The sequence below is a fragment of the Teleopsis dalmanni genome, chromosome X (genome assembly GCF_002237135.1).
Source record: "Teleopsis dalmanni isolate 2A chromosome X, ASM223713v2, whole genome shotgun sequence".
NCBI classification, from domain to species: domain Eukaryota; kingdom Metazoa; phylum Arthropoda; class Insecta; order Diptera; family Diopsidae; genus Teleopsis; species Teleopsis dalmanni.
In genome coordinates this window covers 68512733-68537344 of record NC_051848.1, presented here as the reverse complement: position 1 = coordinate 68537344, position 24612 = coordinate 68512733, and the positions used below count along the sequence as shown (strand labels likewise).

The 24612-nt window shown below is 29.5% G+C and overlaps 3 protein-coding genes across 4 annotated transcripts in view; 1 reads left to right on the top strand and 2 right to left on the bottom strand.

Moving 5' to 3' along the window:
• The window catches only part of LOC119687824 (zinc transporter 2), a 131017-nt gene that overhangs the window by 41697 nt on the left and 64708 nt on the right, over window positions 1–24612 (top strand). The window contains exons 3-4 of the mRNA XM_038102335.1: window positions 12648–12758; window positions 18312–18432. Of these exons, the coding sequence (XP_037958263.1) occupies window positions 12648–12758; window positions 18312–18432 (232 nt within the window). The remainder of the gene's footprint in view (window positions 1–12647; window positions 12759–18311; window positions 18433–24612) is intronic.
• On the bottom strand, window positions 4314–5200 carry LOC119687826. The gene is made up of 2 exons (XM_038102338.1): window positions 5104–5200; window positions 4314–5042 (listed from the first exon to the last, which is right to left on the bottom strand). The coding sequence occupies exon 2, from the start codon at window positions 4928–4930 to the stop codon at window positions 4400–4402; it is 531 nt and encodes a 176-aa protein (XP_037958266.1). The 5' UTR covers window positions 4931–5042; window positions 5104–5200; the 3' UTR covers window positions 4314–4399.
• On the bottom strand, window positions 15219–23379 carry LOC119687825. 2 transcript variants are annotated; one of them, XM_038102337.1, is made up of 3 exons: window positions 23337–23379; window positions 16136–16251; window positions 15219–16073 (listed from the first exon to the last, which is right to left on the bottom strand). In XM_038102337.1, exon 3 carries the CDS (start codon window positions 15959–15961, stop codon window positions 15431–15433), a length of 531 nt encoding a protein of 176 aa, XP_037958265.1. In that variant the 5' UTR covers window positions 15962–16073; window positions 16136–16251; window positions 23337–23379; the 3' UTR covers window positions 15219–15430. The 2 variants fall into 2 exon arrangements, with proteins under 2 accessions (XP_037958265.1, XP_037958264.1); XM_038102336.1 differs by lacking the exon at window positions 23337–23379 and having other exon boundaries at window positions 16136–16397.

Below are 24612 nucleotides of genomic sequence, written 5' to 3'. Positions count from 1 at the left end.
ACAAAATGTTGTTAGCATACAAACAGCTGAGTCCATGTCAAGTAATGGGGTTGTTCTAACTTCCCCAAAAATACCACCAGCGGTTTACCACTGCCTATCTCTCTATTTTAATGAAAAATATATTTTTTTTATTCAAAAATAATTTCGTATGGATAATTCGACAGCAACTGTTTTATTTCATAATGAAAATGATTCTAAATCGATTATTTATAGCAAATATTTAAGCTAAAATTAAATACAAAAAACGCTGTTGTGCTTTCATATCAAAAATAATTAGAAATAAGAAAAATTCCAGTTACCCTTCTCACGTAAACTTAACATAGTTAGGTAAGACTTATAATTCTCATTTACTTCAGTTTTGCTCACATACATAAATTACTACAATCTACTTTGAATTTATTGTTTTAATGTAATAATGTTAATATAATCTATGCTCCAACATTTGATATAATACCTGTAATGGCCTCATTTGAATTTAACGTTAAGTAATGTAGATTTAGTATTTATAAGAATTATTTAAAAAATACACACAAACATGTTGTTAGCATACAAACAGCTCAGTCCATGTCAAGTAATGGGGTTGTTCTAACTTCCCCAAAAATACCACCAGCGGTTTACCACTGCCTATCTCTCTATTTTAATGAAAAATATATTTTTTTTATTCAAAAATAATTTCGTATGGATAATTCGACAGCAACTGTTTTATTTCATAATGAAAATGATTCTAAATCGATTATTTATAGCAAATATTTAAGCTAAAATTAAATACAAAAAACGCTGTTGTGCTTTCATATCAAAAATAATTAGAAATAAGAAAAATTCCAGTTACCCTTCTCACGTAAACTTAACATAGTTAGGTAAGACTTATAATTCTCATTTACTTCAGTTTTGCTCACATACATAAATTACTACAATCTACTTTGAATTTATTGTTTTAATGTAATAATGTGCTCAATAATCTGTGCTCAACATTTGATATAATACCTGTAATGGCCTCATTTGAATTTAACGTTAAGTAATGTAGATTTAATATTTATAAGAATTATTTAAAAAAAAACACACAAAATGTTGTTAGCATACAAACAGCTGAGTCCATGTCAAGTAATGGGGTTGTTCTAACTTCCCCAAAAATACCACCAGCGGTTTACCACTGCCTATCTCTCTATTTTAATGAAAAATATATTTTTTTTATTCAAAAATAATTTCGTATGGATAATTCGACAGCAACTGTTTTATTTCATAATGAAAATGATTCTAAATCGATTATTTATAGCAAATATTTAAGCTAAAATTAAATACAAAAAAGGCTGTTGTGCCTTTATATAAAAAATAATTAGAAATAAAAAAAGATCCAGTTACCCTTCTCACGTAAACTTGACATAATTCCATAATGGCTTATAATTCTCATTTACTTCAGTTTTGCTCACATACATAAATTACTACAATCTACTTTGAATTTATTGTTTTAATGTAATAATGTAATATAATCTATGCTCAACATTTGCTATAATACCTATAACTGCCTCATTTGAATTTAACGTTAAGTAATGTAGATTTAATATTTATAAGAATTATTTAAAAAAAAACACACAAAATGTTGTTAGCATACAAACAGCTGAGTCCATGTCAAGTAATGGGGTTGTTCTAACTTCCCCAAAAATACCACCAGCGGTTTACCACTGCCTATCTCTCTATTTTAATGAAAAATATATTTTTTTTATTCAAAAGTAATTTCGTATGGATAATTCGACAGCAACTGTTTTATTTCATAATGAAAATGATTCTAAATCGATTATTTATAGCAAATATTTAAGCTAAAATTAAATACAAAAAAGGCTGTTGTGCCTTTATATAAAAAATAATTAGAAATAAAAAAAGATCCAGTTACCCTTCTCACGTAAACTTGACATAATTCCATAATGGCTTATAATTCTCATTTACTTCAGTTTTGCTCACATACATAAATTACTACAATCTACTTTGAATTTATTGTTTTAATGTAATAATGTGCTCAATAATCTGTGCTCAACATTTGATATAATACCTGTAATGGCCTCATTTGAATTTAACGTTAAGTAATGTAGATTTAGTATTTATAAGAATTATTTAAAAAATACACACAAACATGTTGTTAGCATACAAACAGCTCAGTCCATGTCAAGTAATGGGGTTGTTCTAACTTCCCCAAAAATACCACCAGCGGTTTACCACTGCCTATCTCTCTATTTTAATGAAAAATATATTTTTTTTATTCAAAAATAATTTCGTATGGATAATTCGACAGCAACTGTTTTATTTCATAATGAAAATGATTCTAAATCGATTATTTATAGCAAATATTTAAACTAAAATTAAATACAAAAAAGGCTGTTGTGCCTTTATATAAAAAATAATTAGAAATAAAAAAAGATCCAGTTACCCTTCTCACGTAAACTTGACATAATTCCATAATGGCTTATAATTCTCATTTACTTCAGTTGTGCTCACATACATAAATGACTACAGTTTACTTTCAATGTATTGTTTTAATGTAATAATTTAATATCATTTGTGGTTTACATAGTTATAGTAACTGGATCATTTGAGTTTAACGTTAAGTAATTTAGATTTAATATTTATTAGAATTATTTAAAAAATACACACAAACATGTTGCTAGCATGCGAACAGCTGAGTGCATGTCAAGTAATTGGGTTGTTCTAACTTCCCCAAAAATAAATTCAATTAAATATCACATTAAATATTCAGTTGAAAAAGTGATGCTTGTTTTTAAGTTAAGTGGTCGGCTATTTATAACCCAATTGATTATTAACATTAACGTGATTCTTACTTATGTATATTCAAATGTACTCGAATCATTTATTTATTTCTTAAAAGTGTTCTTGACAATTTTTTTTATAAAGGTTTTTCCGTAATTTCGAACTAATACATTATCTAAATGATTATTTCTCAGATAATCAGAATACCCATACCCACTTGACATAGGTAGGTAAGGCTTATAATTCCCATTTACTTCAGTTTTGCTCACATACATAATGACTGCAGTCTACTTTGAACTTATTCTTTTAATGTAATAATTTAATATCATCTGTGGTTTACAGTTATAGTAACTGGATCATTTAAGTTTAACGTTAAGTAATTTAGATTTAATATTTATTAGAATTATTTAAAAAATACACACAAACATGTTGCTAGCATGCGAACAGCTGAGTGCATGTCAAGTAATTGGGTTGTTCTAACTTCCCCAAAAATAAATTCAATTAAATATCACATGTTTCTTTATGTGACTTCATCGGTATTCAAAAATGAGTCGATTTTATTTAATCCTTAAAATAGTGGTATTGTAAATCATATATGCAATTTATGAACTCATTAAATTTTATAGATCAGGGCTGTCCACAGCGCGACTCGCAGCAAAAGTTTGTGTGCCATGTTTTTAATTTACTACCATTTCGCAAATTTTTTTTTCGTTATTGGTAAAACTACTAAATGATAAATTAATAAATTTAAATTTAACATTATTACCATATTCTTGCGGTTATAATCTTATATCTCTATTTACGCATGAAAACCCTTCCTTAAGATTAACAAGGATAAGAATAAATATGATACTAAAATCAAAGAAATAAAACATGTTGCTAAAATAAGGTTTGAAACAATAAAAATGAAAGGATCCTATAGAGGAAATAAAATAAATATGACAGAAATGAAGTCAAAAATTAAATACGTCGAAAAAAAAGGATGAAACAATCCCTGTAAGATGTAGCGAGTTTTAAAAAACTATAATGCTTTACAATAGTAATTAAAACAACAAGGTTGACCAAACTGAAACATTTGTATTTACACACCATTGATAAGAATGATGAAATCAATAGGTCGTTTAGGAGTTAGGAAACCCCTACTGAAATTAAACGAGCATATATTTGAAGACACATGATTAAAATCACCAAAGAATATGTTAACTATTGTCAATCCTGTCAAACACATAAAGTTACAACACAACACATACAGAAAAATTATTACAACTGATACACCTTCATCAAGTGACAAGGATATATATAATATATCATATATGCGATTAACAAGCTACGTTGCAGTTCACTTACGTACTCTAATCACTTTATTTCTTATTTTGAAATTATAATGCTTAATTTACTGAATTCAGACACAACATTATTCTGGTCTATTACACTCTTAATCTATAATACATAATATATTATAATCTATAATATATATTACAATCATAATCTATAATATACATCGTAAAAAATAATATAATAATATTATAGATAAATTAATAATATTTTAAGCTGCGACCAATCAAACAGGTTTGCGGACTCATAACTTATATATGTTTACATATATATAAGAGTATAAAGATGACTTGATAATACTATACAGTCAATGACCAGGATTGCGTTCCACAATAGTTTCCAATAATTTTTTTGTTGCATGACGCCTCTTTCCCAACAATATAAAAACTTGTATCTTAGTTTGAAGCATTACTTCGTTCTCATTTAATTTGGAGAGTTTTCTAACTTCAATTTCGCTAAGGGAGCCAAGCACCTTCAATATTTCATTATTAAAACTGATAATACCTTCCAGAAACGAGGCCATAATTTCATCCTTGTATGCCAAATAGAACGCCTCATTTGCATTTTTGACTATGCGCATAACAGTATCAAAAGGTCTTTGAATGTCGCGCAAGAGACGTATAACCAGTAAAAACCTTTCGTCACTTTTGACCAGAACCACGGCATCTGGCAAGCATTCTGGACGTTCTTGCTCAATTTTAACGAAGTCACTTATGATTCTTGTTACGAAATACTTCAAGGCAACCATTGGGTGTGTGTAACTACACAATAAGCAAATTCGTAATTGGCTGTCGTTGTAGAACTTAGTGACGGACGTCATATCACCTGAGTTCTCCATATTTACTAAGCAGAATACACGCTATGGACCAAGCAATAAGGAATCTGGATGAGCTAGTAATGTAAACACGTTTTCTCTGAAGGAATTGAGAGATATCAGGTTGCTCTAAATGCTAAAAAAAAATGAATTACAATAAATGAGGTGTAAGATTGAAATTATAAAAATATACTTACTAGTTAGAACTTAAGTTACTTTAAATTCACAATAATTTTATGCAACGTTTTAATTAATTGAGAATTTTGATACCAACAAAAAGTAATTATTAGTAATTGTTAGTAACTAACTTTTTTTCATTTCGTTTGTCAAAATAAAAGTTAGTATTTAAAGTAAAATTTTTCGAATTTTTCGAAGATAATGTGATTGAAAATATTTTCTTTGATTAAACTAAATATATAAAATAAAAAAAAGTATGGTTTGAAAGTAAAATTAAGAGATCAAAGTTTAAAACTAAAGATCACATAATATATCTATCTGAATATTATATATATACAAGTTATATATATAATAATAATATGATATAGATATAATATTAATGTACTAAATATTATATATATATCCATATATTATCTAAGTTAAGTATGCACCGTCAAGATTTACACGATGATTAGTACACTAGAGAGAGACTCTTATAATATAAATACCTAAGGCCATGGTATGCAGATTGTCAAAGCTTTTTAGCGCTCTTTGTAGCCATTAAGTCAGGTTATAGTAAGTTTACATTTCAAGCAATATGAAGGAAGCTAGACTTGAGGTATGCCTAAACATCGTACCTTATATATGGAAAGTACTATATAACAATTATGGGGTATAGAGTAACAAGCAGATGAGATATGGTACTAAGGTAATTTACTATATGAAATCGTACCGGAATGGTACTGCTTTCAAAACAATTGATTGCACAGTAAATGACAGCCGTCAAGCGTCTGATGGACTTCATTTCGTTTGCAAAGAAATATAAAAAATTAAACAATTTTCGCTAAATTATATTTCATACTCATCAGAGTTCCAAATGCTAGAGATCTGATCAAATCAAATCTATGAAGATAATCTTGTTAGGCACCCACAATTCGGATGGCCACGTTTAAATAGTAAATCAACTGAATGCTTATATGTGAATATTATAATACTAATTTAAAAAATCTTTACTTACGTATTTTTCGCTCCTGAATGTTTACTAATAAATAGATTTTCATATTTAAATTTTAACTTACCTGATATCAGTAAAAAGTCCTTTATTATAACACATTTGCATTAAGTTATCTATTATATTTATATATTATGTAAACTTTCTAATTACGAAGTCAAGGTGGGGTTCAAGATGAGCCGAAAGATATAGTCTTTATATATAGCTTTTATATAGATATAGCCCTTACGCATATTCATATTCCTTATAATTGCAAAATGAATGTTTATTAGAACAAATATTTTTTTAAATAATTGAAATGAACTAAAAACCCCTCTGAAGTAAATTTCTGGCTACGGGCCTAAAACTTCTATGTCATTAAGCAAATAGTCTTGTATATTTGGAGTAATCCTTGCAAACTAAAAATGACTTTATTTGCAATTAAATTAAAATAATTAAAATATTACCTTTGAAGTTTAAAAACTTTTCCATTGCAATATTATTAAATAAATTATAATATTATTAATCACAGTTATGCATTCTGTGAAATGCTTGCGGGATTCATTAAACTCCTTTGCAAAGGGTTTCATTTAATTAACTTTAAAATTCAGATACTACATTAAATGGAAATATACATGTCTATCTATGGTACGATAGACATGCAGTTGGGTAGACTCGTCAAATCGATTTGTGTCGTTGAGTTTGTCAAAAATACGTATAATTAGCATGGTTTCAGATGTGAAGGGTATTATACTCTACGAAAACTGGAAACAAATATTCATACTATACTCTTATCAAATGCAATAATACTGAAGCACTCAGCACTCAGTACTCAGCTGTTGTCGAATTGCTTAATTAGAGTTAAATTACTTCGCTGACTGCAGCTTATTTTGTAATTAAATTAATTAACTGGAATGCACTGTTCAATAAAGGTTAAATAATTAATTCATTTTTATTTAATTAATTTGTATATTTAACATTACAACTATATTACTTTTTAACAAGACTAGTGCACTTCCACGCATAAATTAATTACAATTCGCAAAGTTATGGTAATTGCGATAATGTTGCAGCTTTAATTTGTTTTGTTGTTGTTGTCAACATGTAAAATTAATTGCAATTGTTGCTGCAACACAATGCAGCTGCAAATGCAATATTTTAGCGCATTTAAGAAAAGTTGTTGCCAAACAATTGTTGACCTACTTTTATAGATTTTGAATTGTTAATCATATGATAATTTTTCCGCATCAGATAAATTTATTTAGATTAGCAGATAATGGAAGGATCCAAAATGCATTCAAATAGGAACTTAATTAATTGTTTAGACATTAATCGACTGTATGTGAAATTATTGATATAAATATAATTAATTATGCTTGATTGCTATATATAAAATTTTTTATTAATCAAACTATTGCTTTAATATAATTTTTAATCATATTTTTTTATCATATATTTTTGTATATTAACAAAATTGTATTTATTTATTTAAATTAAATCAAATATAAATATACAGTTGATTGCCGTTGGTAGATACTTTAACCCAACTATTGTTGCAATTTTTGAGGCAATGTATCTAAAATATAAAACAGCAGCAGTTACCCTCAACAAAAGAACTGAAACAATTATTATACAAATATTATTTATTTATTTATTTATTATAATTATAAAATTTAATAACTCAAATAGGAAAAAAACGAACTTTAGGCCTTCAGTTCTGATATTAACAACTAAATTTATTAGCTATTATCAGCTGATATTATACATGGTTTATATCGATTCATTCGATTCATTGAACCAGCAATTTAATATAAAATTTTTCCATACAAGAAATTTATAGAAAAGATTTCAGTTTAATATAAAGAAATATATATCAACATGGATCATTCTCTTACTAGCGGCACGGATGTTGACAAAAATTGACGTCATCACCTCAGAATTGGTTTAAACATCTTTTGAACAGTTCCATTTTTAAAATAAAAAGACAAATTACTCGGAAAAAATATTTAAGCTTAAAATGTTTTTTACCGATAATATCTCTTAAATCATGTTTTCACTTGAAAGTGAAGTAATAATCTATAACTATAAGTTATACTACCAGATTAAGTACCATAATAATTGATTATCCAATTCATGATTTGGACTTGGCAGTACTATTTCAGCCACATACGTCAAACACAATTTTTAATCAAAGGATTACGCGTTTAGTTCAGGGTTCGCCAATTTACAATTTACAATATCAAGATCCTGATCAATTAGCACTAAAGCTATAAAAATTGTGGACTCTTTACAAAAATATTGATTCTAAAGTACCGCTAAATTTTTTCATGACAAGGCGTAATTTAACGGATGTATTAACTGACAAAAATGTCACAACTAGGATTAAGTATCGAAGGACCATTGCATCCACAAAAAGTAACATTTGATTTACTGCTATGATACTCCTGTCAATACTGATCATAATTTCTTGACATATGGTACAAATTTTAGCGCCATCTGTCAATTAGTTTGTTTACAGCAGCTATTAGTGTGAGACTACCTCAAGAGCATTTAGCGATTTTTACTATGGAAAATTCTTGTTATACGCGATTTTTTGACCAAACACGGCACCGGCACCACTGTCATCGCTCAGGCACCATATTCGCCAGATCTGGATCCGTTCGACTTTTTCCTGTTCCCGAAACTGAAATTACCCCTTCGTGGGGTAACGTTTTGAGTCGATTGAATCGATAAAAGAGAATTCGTTGAAGGAACTAAAAGCCATACCTTCACGGGTCTACGAAAAGTGTATGGAAGATTGGGTTAAGCGTTGGCAAATGTGTATCGCTTCAGAAGCAGCATATTTTGAAGGAGATAAAACAAATTTGGAATAAAATTTGAATTTGTGTACTTTGTGTATTTGTGTAAATCCGTACTTTTTGAGCAGAAGGTATATTAATGTATCAATTTGATTAATATCTCAATTACAAGTATGGTTTTTATAAATTAGCGATTTCTAATGCGTGACATTAGAGGCATTAGAGATAAATGGGTAGAGTGGTGAGATTCTAAAAAATCATCCTCATCTAAATTTGAGACACACTTATTTCCACAGTTTCTCGCAAAGATTTATGAAAGGAAGGGCGGGCTTGCTTAACTTATTTACTTATAGTGTACTCTAAAAATGGTTTGTTCAGATTTTAAAGTCTGGATCTAATTGATCCATTGATTACATATTTTATATTTGATTTGGCAAGTGGTGTTTTTTTTGTAAACCTGCCAAGAATATCACACGGATTATTATTTAATATTTTCTTGCGAAAATGAGTGATATATATATATGGTATATATATGTATTTGTGAAACAAGAAATAAATTGTTATATATTGATTTTATACTTAAAGGCATTCTTTGGTTTACTGATGCATATTACATTATGAATTGTACATTTTGTATTATAAAGAGCTTAACAGAAAATCAATTAATAATTAAGTTGGTGCTTGAGTGCTTTTGAAGTGTAATAATATACGCATAGTTGCAGAAATCTGATAAGGGATGGGAATAAAAATTGTGAAGGAATATTTTTAATGAAAAATTTTTAAAAAAAAATTTAAATCGATGAAAATAAAAAACAATTCAATTAAGTGGTGAGTATTTACTCGGAATGAAGTGGGTTCTTGTAAAAGAATTTAATTTTGTTTGATTTCTTTGGCCGCGACTGAGAGTGCGACTAGGAGTACGACTGGGAGTGCGACTAGGAGTACGACTGGGAGTGCGACTAGGAGTACGACTGGGAGTGCGACTAGGAGTACGACTGGGAGTGCGACTAGCAGTACGATTGGGAGTACGACTGGGAGTGCGACTAGGAGTACGACTGGGAGTGCGACTAGGAGTACGACTGGGAGTGCGACTAGGAGTACGACTGGGAGTACTAGTATTGTTGCTATACCAACTACGAGTATTGCTCCTGAATGCAAATGTCGCAAATACCATGTTTTGTTTGCTTAAAAAATGTTAAAAATAAAGTGGCAAAGCATGAAATACATACTACTGCGACAAATGCAATAAAGTACTTAATAGAGTATGTCTATGGCACAATCTTTTTGAATGGACACCATTTGTTCCTTTTTTTTGCCACCAAGTGGCTGGTAAAGTTTAAAATGAATGGAAAAGTTTGTTCATGCGTGCAGCCAGAATCAGGATATTATTTCCATACGGTGCAGTGAGAAAAGCGTTTTATTTATTTTTTATTTCTTTTAATTGTGTGAAATTTGAAGTGATTTTAAATATATTTAAGGATTAATAAAAACTCCATTAAATGTAGTTTTAAATTTTTATAACAGCTACAGTTGCTTTGATTAAAGTAAAGCCATTTTTTATTTACTTATATGCGTTAAATCGATAGTCTCGGCAATAAATACTTACGATATTTTTTTAAAAAATTCAAACTAAGTGAAATATAGATAAATTAGTATTTATATATATAAGAATAATATTTATTTTAATTTATTTATTTTATGCGTATGAATACAGTTCCAATGCAAAAATTAAACAAAACTAAAACTTCCATTTTAGCTTAAACCATAAAGTCCCTATAGCAAAGATTTGTCTGTATGATAAAAATATTATAACCGTTATTGAAATAATAAAAGTTTAAAAAACTCAAGAAAATCTCAAGGTATCCAATTCATCAACTTGTTACGTAGTCTTTTTGAGCTGAAATCTAACTATAATCTATTAATGTGACGGACAGAGTGTAAGTCATATATTTAGGTATATATAAATATTTTTTTGTATTTAAGAATTCTCTTCTTCGGTTTATCTCGATTATTTTATATTGAATCAGCTTAATTCGTTACTTAGCAGAAATCTAACAGAAATTCGTTAATGTGATGGATGGAGTGCAAGTTTTCTATACAGATTTACGAGTGCTCTTCGGTCTATTGAGATTTTAGGAACAATATAATTATAACAATTTCGATATTATATTTTATGATAGTTCATTTATACAAAATAGATACTAAAATGAAAAGGACTTTCTATAAACATCCTTTGGCAGTTACGTGGATCACCAATCCACTTCAAATTCAAATACTTATTACACCAGAGACGACTGCTCTAAGGTGCAGTTGCCTCTGGTAAAATCGAGATTCGAGATTTAATATTATTTATAACATATACATACATGTATAGACTTTTAAAAATTAAAGTTTTAGCAAAAACAATTAAATAGAATTGTCTAATCAATTTTTGTTTTTTAGCTGCTATACTTGTTAGGTCCTGCTAGCAAATCCTGTTAAGAATATAACTATCCGGAAAGTAAATCTTGGTCAGTGGAATATGCAGTACACACATATTAAAAAAAAAGTTAATTTAATTTTAATGAATTTTAATTAATATAAGAAAATAATATAAAAACTCTAAAATCTGTCAATAGATTTCCTTGGCTTTCAAAAAATTGAGATATTTTGTAAGATAGGATTTAACTTTATAAACGTCTCATAACTAATCTCTTAAAATTGGAATAGACAATAATTTTTGATTTATTCCATCAAAACTATTAATAGAACTAACGGTGTGGAACGGTGTATAGCGGTGTATATTCAAGATTTACTTTCCGGATAGTTATATATATATATATATATATATATATATTTATTTATATTTATATATATATATATATATTAATGTATATATAGATATATATTTCCGATGAACTCTAAATATTAGATTATATAAGGCTAAGTATTTTATTATAACAATGAATGTTGCGCCTCACATTAATAATAATATTAATATTAAAGAATATATATATATATATATACATATATTTATATATATAATTGTAAAATTTGACCTAACAGTTCTTACTAAGAAGTGGTTTAGCGTTTCTAGCCAATAGTTACTGTGTGAAATTGTAGCTGGCATTATTTACAGTCGTTGCTAGTAAAGAGTGCTTTAGCGTTTCTGTCGAATAGAGACTGCTTGAGATTAAAATTGGTATTATTTATAGTTGTTGCTAGAAAGACAGGGTTTAGGTTTTCTGACGGATACTTCGTGTTACGTATAGCATCATAATTTTTATGAAGTTGTTTCTTTAAATACTTGTATTTGATTAAATGCATATTCTGCAATCAAATACGTTTCGTCGACCTACCCACAAATATATTATATGTAACGTAAATGTACGTAAATGATTTTTATTAAAGCTAAGCTCTATAGGTTTGAAATTGGTCTTCCTTGTGAATCGGTCTCCGCAATTTTGTGTAAATTTTTGTTTGGTTCAGTCATTATAATATTTTATATAAGAAAAACATTATGTACTTTATAAAATACAATTAACTAAGACAGTATTAATATCGTGATAAGGATATATGTTAGTTTTTATATGTTTATATCGATATACGAATGCATTCATGGATGTTATCATAGCTCATCTATATCCGAAGTGTATAAAAAATTTTCTCAACTAAGTAATTTCATCTCTGCAGAGTGAATTAGTGACGAGAATTAATAACAGACTTTTAAGTTTGATTAAAGGATTTTTATTTTATTTAATTAAAATCTTTAGAGAAATGAGTTTAAGAATTAATTTTTCTTTAATTTTTCTTTTAGTGCGAGATCATTGCCATCGTCAACGAAGCGAAGGAGTCGATGTTAAAGCGCGAAAGAAACTCATCATAGCGAGTGTTTTATGTCTATTTTTCATGATTTGCGAAATTATTGGTAAGTTTATTAATGAATTGTTCTTATTCATTCATAAATTAAATAACTAAGAAGGAAGTCAAATGTAACAAACTTCTGCAACATGAAAAAAAAAACCAAGAAAAGGTATTTACTAAAAAATTGTTACAGCTTTTCCTTCCATTATCCATTCTGATTGAAGTTGAGAGCAATATTAATTACGTACGTTTTTTTTCCATTCTTTCCGGATACGGATGGAGCTCCCATATTGCACACTTTTTTGTTGCGAACTTTTTGGGTGATAAGCGGATTATGCAAAAAAAGGGTTGCTTAGATGCAGAAACAGCGTATGTTCCTTCTAAACTCCCTTCCACGATGTTTTCCTTTTAATTTGAATTTTTATTAAACACAATTCCTTTAATGACTTAAAATTCGTTCTCAGCTGAAAGTTTTAAAATTTCGTTGCCATTCCCCATATTTCAAAACTTTACAAAAATTTAGCACCAGACCTAAGTAAAAAAATGTTTCAATAAAACATAAACTGTTATAAGTTAACAATTTTTTTAAACAATGAAGAAGAAAAATATCTACATTTGCATTTAAGTAATTTCAAGCGATGTTCAAATGTTCAACGATTTTATCACTTCAGTTTTCAGATAATATTTAAAAATTTATATGAGGATGATAAGTTTTGCCTTTTCTGTCTTTTTAATCCTTCTAATGATTTGACAAATTTTTGTCCTTATTTACCTTTGATCTTTATGAATGTAAATCATTTTATAAATCTTCCTTTGTATGAAAAATTTTAACAACTTTTGTTGAATTCACATGGAAATTAATTAAGGCCCTCTATCCTGTATTCTCTGCCCTCTATAAATGCATTAAATTTCAAAAATTATGAATATTTCTTCCACTAGTACTTGGTCAGTGATTGAAATTCAACTTTTGTAGTCTTCCGGTTTTACGCAAGCAACAAGTATGCTAGTCCACAAACAAAAATATCTAGCGAAGCTAAATATTCCTAGATAGAGGAAGATTCTTATGAAACTTCTAAAGTTATTTGGTAATATTTGGGCAAGACTCTACTATATCAAACTGACTAGGTTCCACTTTAGTTAAACCTTGTTAGTATGGTTCGACTGTAGTTGAACCCAGTCACTATGGCATGGTGGTATCAACGCTGTCCTGCGTGTGAGGAAGATATGGAATGACATTTTATCTACGCCATAATTATTTTCGCTAAGACTGCGAGTTTAGTGTAGAGGATATAACTCTTATGTATTAGTTATCTTATGTATTAGTACCCAGCAAAAGATTTAATATATCTGGTATTTTCACCGATTTAAAATAGCTGTCATTCTTCAAAATGTGGGATATAGCCAAGTTTATCAGGCACTTATCAGGCTGGCTCGTTTTTGCTTTGGTGTGTGAGTTGCGTATATTCTCTTCATCGTTGACTGTGTACCGATTATTTTTTATACCTGTTTTAGTATTTCTCTTGATCAGACGTTGGAGCAAAGTTTTTAGCCATGGTATCATAAGAGACTTTTATCTCTGTTTAAAAGAACTTTGATTTGTAAGGTTGCTACTGCAATCTAACCCAACCTAATCGATGGGTTATGATTTGAAATTTTTTATTTATTTGTTGCTTTTGAGCACTACATCATACAATTGAGTTTAGTTAAAGGACTATATAATATACTAAACTAAGAAGAATAACATAAACTTTAATGTACATGCTGTCGCCATAAGTTCCACACCGTTAGTTCTATTAATTGTTTTGATGGAATAAATCAAAAATTATTGTTTATTCCCATTTTAAAAGATTCGTTAACTTATGAGACGTTTATAAAGTTAAATCCAACCTTAAAAAATTTCCCAATTTTTTGAAAGCCATGGAAATCTATTGACAGATTAAAAAAATTGCTCTAAATTATACTTAAACTGAGTATAATTTAAAACCAATTTTAGAGTTTTTATTTTATTTTCTTATATTAATTTAATTTTATTTACAAATAAAAATTTATTAAACTGAAATTAACTTTTTGTTTAATATGTGGGCACTGCATATTTCACTGACCTATTCACTGAAATCACATTCGGACTAAAGTCATCGTGAATCGTGTGATTGAGGAATTTAATCCATTGCGATAATTCACGAATGGCTTTGAAAACTAGCGTTACAGTGCAAAGAGTTCCATAAGAATATATACGAATTCCTTACCAAGCACTCGTAAGATGTATATGGAAATATAAGACTTATACGAATCGTTTAAAAGCACTACATCTTTCAAAACTGAAAGCTGTTCTTAAATAAAGTTTCCTTATTTTATATTTGAAAGAAAAGATATCTTTCACACCTTGTCTATATCTTCGATTTTAAACAATTAAGCAAGGATATATATAATATATCATATATGCGATTAACAAGATACGTTGCAGTTCACTTACGTACTCTAATCTCTTTATTTTTTATTTAAAAATTGCAATGCTTAATTTACTGAACTAAGACACAACATTACTCTGGTCTATTGTACTCTTACATAAAAAGCTCATAATCTATAATATAGGTATATCGTAAAATAATATAATAATATTATAGATAAATTAATAATATTTTATGCTGCGACCAATCAAACAGGTTTGCGGATTCATAACTTATATAAGTTTACATATTTATAAGAGTATGAAGATGACTTGATAATACTATACAGTCAATGACCAGGGTTGCGTTCCACAATAGTTTCCAATAACTTTTTTGTTGCATGACGCCTCTTTCCCAACAATATAAAAACTTGTATCTTAGTTTGAAGCATTACTTCGTTCACATTTAATTTGGAGAGTTTTCTAACTTCAATTTCGCTAAGGGAGCCAAGCACTTCCAATATTTCATTATTAAAACTGATAATACCTTCCAGAAACGAGGCCATAATTTCATCCTTGTATGCCAAATAGAATGCCTCATTTGCATTTTTGACTATGCGCATAACAGTATCAAAAGGTCTTTGAATGTCGCGCAAGAGACGTATAACCAGTAAAAACCTTTCGTCACTTTTGACCAGAACCACGGCATCTGGCAAGCATTCTGGACGTTCCTGCTCAATTTTAACGAAGTCACTTATGATTCTTGTTACGAAATACTTCAAGGCAACCATTGGGTGTGTGTAACTACACAATAAGCAAATTCGTAATTGGCTGTCGTTGTAGAACTTAGTGACGGACGTCATATCACCTGAGTTATCCATATTTATTAAGCAGAATACACGCTATGGACCAAGCAATAAGGAATCTGGATGAGCTAGTAATGTAAACACGTTTTCTCTGAAGGAACTGAGAGATATCAGTTTGCTCTAAATGCTAAAATAAAAATGAATTGCAATAAATGAGGTGTAAGATTGAAGTTATAAAAATATACTTACTAGTTCAAACTTTAATTACTTTAAATTCACAATAATTTTATATAACTTAGCAATAATTTGACAATTTTGACACCAATAAACAGGAGACTTTTCGCACGAAGGTTTTGAAATAAGTCCTTAAATGTTTGAATGTTCAATAAAATCAGTAATTCTTAGTGACTAATTATTATTTAAAAATAGGCTATTTGTGCACCCCGACCTAAAAGATCTATTGTGCGCCTAGTGACTAACTTTTCTTTCAATTCGTTCGTCAAAATATAAATTAGTATTTAAAGTAAAATTTTTCGAATTTTTCGAATTTTTCGAAGATATTGTGATCGAAAATATTTTCTTTGATTAAACTAAATATATAAAGTAAAAAAAGTATGGTTAGAAATTAAAATTAAGAGATCAAAGTTTAAATCTAAAAAGCATATAATATATATATCTAAACATTATATATATATAATTTATATATACAATAATAATATTGTATGTATATAATTTATATATATAATAATAATATTATATATATATAATATTAATATACCAAATTTTATATACATATATCTACATAGTATCTAGGTTAAGTATGCACCGTCGAGATTTACGCAATAATTAGTATAGGGAGAGAGACTTTTTAGCGGAAATAGGTTCTACTATAGCATATTACCTTCCTGATGGTTTATGAACTATTTCGTTTTTCTCAATTTTCTGTTGTCCAGAAATTCTGGTATCTGTTGTGTCATTTAATTAAAGGGGTTTAACGTCTTCTGCAATTTTGATGTTACTTTAAAAATATGTAAAATGATTTACTTAGTCTTTAATTGAATTGTATGATTAGAAAACCATATTAGCAGCCTAACACTCAACAACTCTATAGAGTTGATAAAGAATTTTTAGACATTCATTCTAATTCATGTTGCAAATTGGGGCGAGTTTTAATGGAAAGAGCAACTGAACTGCATACAAAATAGAAGAATACAAGAAGACTAACCTCAAAAATTTGTAAAGCATAAATAAGAAGCAAAATTGTTACCTAAAAATTCTGTGTATACATTGGCTTTCGATTGCGAACAGAAACTTTCGAATTACACTACGTACTTGAGTACTAGGTACCGACGACCTATTTGCAGTATCATTTTAGGGACATCAAAATGCTTGCATATGCTGCATATTTATTTTGACTTTGTGCATGTTGCTAATACCTAATTGAATTTAAGAACTGTTTTACTTGCAACAAATGCAATAAAATCTACAACTACAACAACTTCGATAAATGCAACAATAGCAACAATAGCAACAATTGCAACAATTGCAATTGCAAAAAATGCGCTTGTGACTTGCTTTGAATGGAAAGTATAAATTCAAGAATTGTCCTTGCACTGCAGCACAAACGCAGAGAATCGCATTTGCCATGCACAATGAGCTCATACATTGTGGTCAGTTTTTATTTTTCCTTTTCAATTTTATCATTTCATTGTGCCGGAAATAGACACATTCCGGAAACGAAAACTGTAAAATTGCTAAAATATTTTTTGTGCCTCAGTTTGCAGTTTTTGTACAGGTGGTTCTGTACAAAACTGGCGATTGTATTAACTCGACGACTTAACGTAATGTATTTCGTTTCAGCTTGTTTTGTGGTCTTTTTAAGACATGAAATTGATTCCAAACACATTGGTAATATTATATAAAAAAAACCAAAAAAAAAAAAAGAATTGAGTTTTCAAAAGAACGAAAATGAGAATGAATTAGAATAGAATGGGTTTGGGGCGAATTGAAAAAAAAGAAATAAAAATTGGCCAAATTATCCCATCTTTTTTTTTTTTTTTGTTAATAACAAAAACACGATTTTGTTGCCAAAATTGTTACAGCTTAGCTTAGCGTTCACAACTTTTGAAGACTCCACCTTTTCGTTGTTAGCCGCTTTCAACATACAATGACTTCACTAAACATTTTCCTTCAATTCATTCAGTCGCCTTCGCTTTCGCCTTTTTTTGCATTTCACATTATTCTGATTTTGTGATTTTGTGATTTTGTGATATTTGATTTTATTTTGGCCTTAAGCTTTACTGAATTTTTATTTCATTGTTCGCCTTGTAAACTCCATCCGCACTCCATTTAATTTCAGCTCCTTTCTACTTTTTCTATTCGAAATTTTCTCTAAAATTTTCAATTCTTCTCTTTGACAATGCAGGTGGCTTTTTATCGAATAGTTTGGCGATTGCAACAGATGCTGCACACTTGCTAACAGATTTTGCCAGTTTTATGATATCATTGTTTGCCATCTGGATTGCGGGACGGCCATCGACACAGCGGTAAGTTTTGCACATAAGTTAACTTTTTTCCTCGTTTTTAGATATTTGGTGTCCCTGCCGTAGCAGCGTGTACACCAGTGACACGCACGTACGAACCCCGATACAGTCATGCATCGCACTTAACAGTGCCAATTCTATTCTATTCTAAATTTTTGATATTACTCCTGAAAAGTATCCATTAACAATTATTCATGGGTTAAACTGCTTTGTGTTTTAAAGAGTTGCTTGTCTTTAGTTTATGTATCATGTCTCCAAATATACTCTGATATAGCAAACACAAAACTTTTATGAAATTAAGCAAATCCTGGCTGACCTCACTAATTACTGGACATGGAACCTAAAAGTATCATATCAAAAAAATAACTCTAGAAGAAAAAAAGACGACAGCGGTGCATATATTATGCCAATGTCCAGCACTGGCAAGTAGGAGGAAGACTGTCTTAGGGCAACATCAAGCAGGCAACCTCAAGCTAAATGAGTTGCTTGCATTAACAAGAGATGTAGTTATGCGACATCCGAGAATCGAAGGACGAAAAAGAATCCAAGTAGTTTTGTGATCTACTTATGCTAATCCTTCACTTCAGTGGGACCATTTGTTGGACGGTGCGCTTTCCCAACGTCCCACATTATAAATATAAGTGAAAGTCTATAGTAAACCCCTAAACAACAACATTTTATATATAACGTATGCTATATTAGTTGAAGTTGAGGGAGGTACGAGACCTCATCAATTAGATTTAATTAATTAAAAAAACGTTTTGATTCCACAATTTTTGGAAATTGTGGGTAGGAGAACCTTCATGCTGGAATTAGCCGGAAGGAAACATTGATAAATGGGAGAATCTAGCCAACGCTAGGGCTGCAAATATAACCGAGTGTGTTGAAGAGAGCGGCACCGATTTCAATCTATGTACGTATCAATGCTATTCTTGTGGTACCAAAATGGCCCATTATTTCGGATCAAGTGGGCTATACTTACCTAGCTAAACCTGGGCATAAACTGATGTAGCCCTTGCTCTGGCTGCTAAAGAAATATGAGCCCACTCCCTATTTTTCTGTCGCAAAAAAAATGGTCACAAATGAATCTACGGCTTTGACCGACAGGAATGTCCGTAGAAGACGCTTGTAGTCTGGCGAGTTTATCTCTATGCTCATTACCCATTTTACTGGAATGCCCTGGAACCCAAATTTGAATCACCCCACATGTATTAACCTGCGTTAATACATGTATGTTAATGCATTGTCTATATCCGTTTACTATTCTAAAAGAAATGCAAACTGCTTATATAACTTCAATAGCTGCTTAACTGTCAGTTTGGTAACATATATTCATATAATCTCTAGAACAACAAACCTAGAACTTTGTTCAAATTTTATAAAAATCTACATACATTGACTATCTTTTAGTCGGGGTGTATTCTGGTATCTAATAATAGAAACAGTTTATATATATCAAACCTCTTTTATAACTATGTAAAAATAAACCAAAAATGGTGTTTTAACATAGAGCATTAAAAAGTGAGACTATTCATAATGAATATATTTCGGTTGGGGTTAATTTTGGTCTCTAATAAAAATAACAGTTTATACATATCGTAACTCCATATAAGACTATAACCATTACAATTATTCTGATGGCTCTAATAATAAAAATTTGTGTTATTACTTCTCCATATGAACTCTGAAATAACAAACCAAAAACGATGTTAAAATCTTAAGACTCCAAAAAATAGAGAATTTAAAGAGAAGACTATGCATATGGGACCCATTTTTTAAACCATATCTTCATATAAATTTTGGAGCAAACTCAAAACTAAGTTGAAGGTTATTAAAAATCAAATTATGCAGGGTTAATAATTTAAATTTAAATTTATGAACAGTAACATCTAATAATAGTTCATCATATCTTCATACAGATTTTGAAAAATTGGAACCACAAGCTGTGCTGAAACTTCTTGAAACTCCAAAAAAACAGGCATCAAAAGCAGGATTATATAGAATTGAAATATAATAACAATTTGTACATCATATCTTATATATATCATATATCTTATGATGTATTGAAAATTATTTGGTGTCTAAATATATAGGGTAAAAAGTAAGATTATACACAATATAGATAAACTCCAGAACAAAAATGGTGCCAAAACTTGTTGACGATCTAAAAATGGATGGTTAAAAACAAGACCATATACATTAAATATATGTTCTGGTTATGGTGCATATTGAGCTCTGATAATAATAGATATTAGCATCTAACAATAATAAAAGTTTGTTTTATCATATTTTCATATATGGTAATATATGAAACAATAAATCATAAATAGTGTTGTAAGTTTTCAAAAGTCTAATTATGCAGAATGAACAATAAACTATACATAAGAAATCTATTTTGGTGGAAGAAACCAAGATCGTTTCTAATTACACTGAGTAACGAAAATGGGGGACTTTTATTTTCTTCTCTAATTTTCTCTATTTTTATTTCTCTTATATTATTAAATCTATTATCTTTTTATTTCTTAAATATTTGAGTCTTTGAAAACACCTTGTTAATATTAAAGATTTAGATCTACGAGGGGTTAATGAAAAATATTCTGTTTTAAATATTGCAAGATTATTTGGAATAAAATAATGATAGATCCCGGGAACTGATCAAAAGAGTCCACATAAACACTGCGTGAACACCAATGACCACTTGTTCACCCACACAGAGAAATTGCTCATTACTCATAATTCTCACTACAGACCTGCAGTTGTGGAAACCTACAAGAAAAAGAAACCATACAACACTTTCTCTGTGAATGTCCGGCTTTGCCATTCAGAAGAAATAGATTTATAGGAAGATTTTTTGGATAATTTATCAGATTTCCACGGGATGTATATATGTATACTCTAGTATACTCTTTAATCTTAGGGAATTCATCTTCCACGAGGAATGTGGTAGCAAAATAGCAAAAAATCGCTAATTGAGGTACTGGAAAGTTGTCTGACCAACCAATCAAACACTGCAAATTTTTTGTCTCCAGCGAATTTGCTACTTATAAAAAGTTTAGGCATTGTTCCCCAAACTGTCCTTCTCCTATTCCCAGAGGAATGATGCTTTAGATGTTTCTTAAAACTTATTTTTACAAAAGGATTTTGGAAAATATTAAAAACTCCCTTTTTTTGAGTGAAGAAAAAGAGAGTTTTGAGAAGGAGAATTTTGTACAGCACTGGGACACAGTGCTGTACATAACAATAGTTAATGTATCAAGCTTTCACTGTAATTGTTGAAAGTGGCTATAAAGGTGGGCGTGTTTAGTGTGGGCTTCTTTAAAGGTTTTCGGTAACAATTTAGCTTAACGACGAACTGCAGTTTTGTGCACATTTTCCGAAATATTTATTAATGCTCGAATGTGGCAAATGTGCAAAATGTGCATGTGCAATTGTTTGGCTGGATGTGCATTCAAACTACACATTTAGTTTGTTCTCTGAAAAATGACTTTCAATTATTTTATTTGATTTTTTATTTTAATTTTTCATTTTATTCTAAATTCGAAAGCACGAGTATAACAAATTTTCAAATTAATTGTTGATTTTCCTACGATTATGATGCAGTGGAAATGGGAAAGTTTATGCTCATACGTATGAGCGACATATGTTACGACAGCTCGGGAATGTTACGCATTCGTATGGATGCTTTTACTGGTACAAGAAATTGCATCGAAATGCAGGAAGTTGAAGCTCAAAATTTTATAACAAATTTTTTTTTTTTTGTTGATTTTCTACTTTAAAATACACAAATGAACATTTGTCTTTCAAGTGAAGAAAGTCTATGCTTTAAATTAAGGCTAGAAATTGTTGTATGGAATACACTTTATTGCACATAAGAATGGAAAAATCCCCCTATTTTTTTATTTAAAAATCTTTTTTATTTTTTTTTCTTCTTTCAATATAACGATGTTATTAAATGATGAATTAAGAAACCTAGGAAGATTATTATTGTTACTTTTATTATCAAAAGAATTGACATATTGACCATCTAATAAAAGATGAATACTATGAATACTAACCACTACTGCTAGTTCTACTGCCTATAGTTCTTAAAAAACTGTTTAACTACAAAAAGATGATGCCACTGCAATATACTTTACTACTTGAAGTATTAAAATAAGATCACCTTAGAGAAAGTACTCCCTCTGCATTGATTAAATAGGCATCGTTCATGTCACTGCTGTATCTTCCACTGTCTAAAATATTGAGACAGTGATTACTCATAAGAGATTAAGGCAACTATAAAGCGACCACCATTGTCTAAACAGTTTAAATACTTGATGTTAAAAAAATTTGTTATAAAATTTTAAGCTTCAACATTCTGCATTTCGATATAATATCCATTAATATCCAAGCATCCATACGAATGCGTAACGCCACCACGTTCTGTCACGAGCAAAGGATTGAGAAGGCAGAACGAGGGAATATAGCATCATCCACTGCCTGAAATATTGAGACAATGATTTCCCATAAGGGATTAAAGCAACTGTTTTGATCGCCATTGCCTAAACAATTTAGATACTGATTATATAGAGAAAGTTGGTTTCACGATTCCACCAGTGGTAATCCACTGGCTTAAGTATTAACTTAGTGATTACCCATGAGAAACTGTTTCCATTACTTCGACTTCCACTCCCTAAAAAGTTGAGATACCGATTGTATGAGAGAATATGACGTCACACTGCATCGTCTACTCCCTGAAGTGTTGAGTTAATGATTATCCATGAAAAACTAAAGGCACTATCGGGACTTCTACTGAACTTCTACAATTGAAATACCGATGGTACAAAAGGAGTTGATATCACTACTGTATTATTCGCTGCTTGAAATGTTAATAAACTTTTAATGTTGATTACTTAATAAAAACTTACGTTTTATTATTCCCGAATTATTCCTGTCACAAATATCTGTCAAGAAAACGTATCCCAAATCTTTGTGTTAAATTTTATTTATATAAAAAAAAAATATTTATTTAAAAAAATATTAAATACGTAAAGGTAACTTAGATTATATAAACGTATAAGTCAGTAAAAATATGTGTTTAATACAAGTCCGATATTTTAATGCCTCTCTTTTTGAGAGAGTACTCAACGCAGTGAGAGAAAGCTCGATTGTTGATGGTGTGTTCCTTTAATACAAGATTAAGTTTCCTTGTTCCGATTTTTAGTTGTTAAAATCAGAACAAAATGAGTGATCAAATTTTTGGTGATTAGAGTTCAGGATACAATTAAGATTTTAAGTCAACAGACCATAGTGCTAAAATCCAAAAGCGAGAGAAAGCCATGGATTAGTTTTTAGTTGAATGTAACAAATAAAATTAGAAATGTAAAAGATTATTTATGTTTTTTGAATGTGTTGTAATTGTGTTAGATATTAGAAGAGATAATAACTAATTAAATATTCTAGATTTCCTACAATAAAGTGAACAGAGAAACACTCAAGTATTATCACAGAATATTAATTTGACTTAGAGTAAAGTTGGGCAGTCACATAAGATGTGACTAGAGGTCTCGTTTGCCTGTAAAAGGAACCAATATTCTGCATCCCTAGACAATCCAATTTTGTTTAGATAATATGTGAGATACATTTTGTAGAGTAGCAGATAAAAAGCTATATCCTCAGATCTGTTTTACTGAAGAGGGACATTCTTTCATCGATGTAAGGACTACGGCAGAGCTATTTAGTTTATTGTTTACCCGGACTGTCGCTCCACTTCATATCAGTTATGGGTCACTTTTCTATCACTTTTCTAGATTATTGTGTATTATATGTATTGTACTATAAACCAACAACTACAACAACAAAAATTATTTTTTTATTGTTTTAATAAATAATTAATAGATTAGTAGGCAGGGCACGAGTTCAATCCTAGGTACTTGCAGTCAAAAAAAAATTATTTGCGAATAATTATATATAAAAAATATTTCCAAAATCACTGATAATGGATGTTTGACAATACTTTGAAATAGCTGTATGGTCAGCCAAAGATTCAATTAATTGAAATAATATAAAACTAAGTTTTGGTTAGTGTAGTTCACGAAACCTCTATTAAATACCACAGTTTCTGTTAAAGTAAAAATAGTCACTACTGTCATATTGATCTCATATTGAAATCAATTAAAAGTCGATATATGAAATTAATATAAA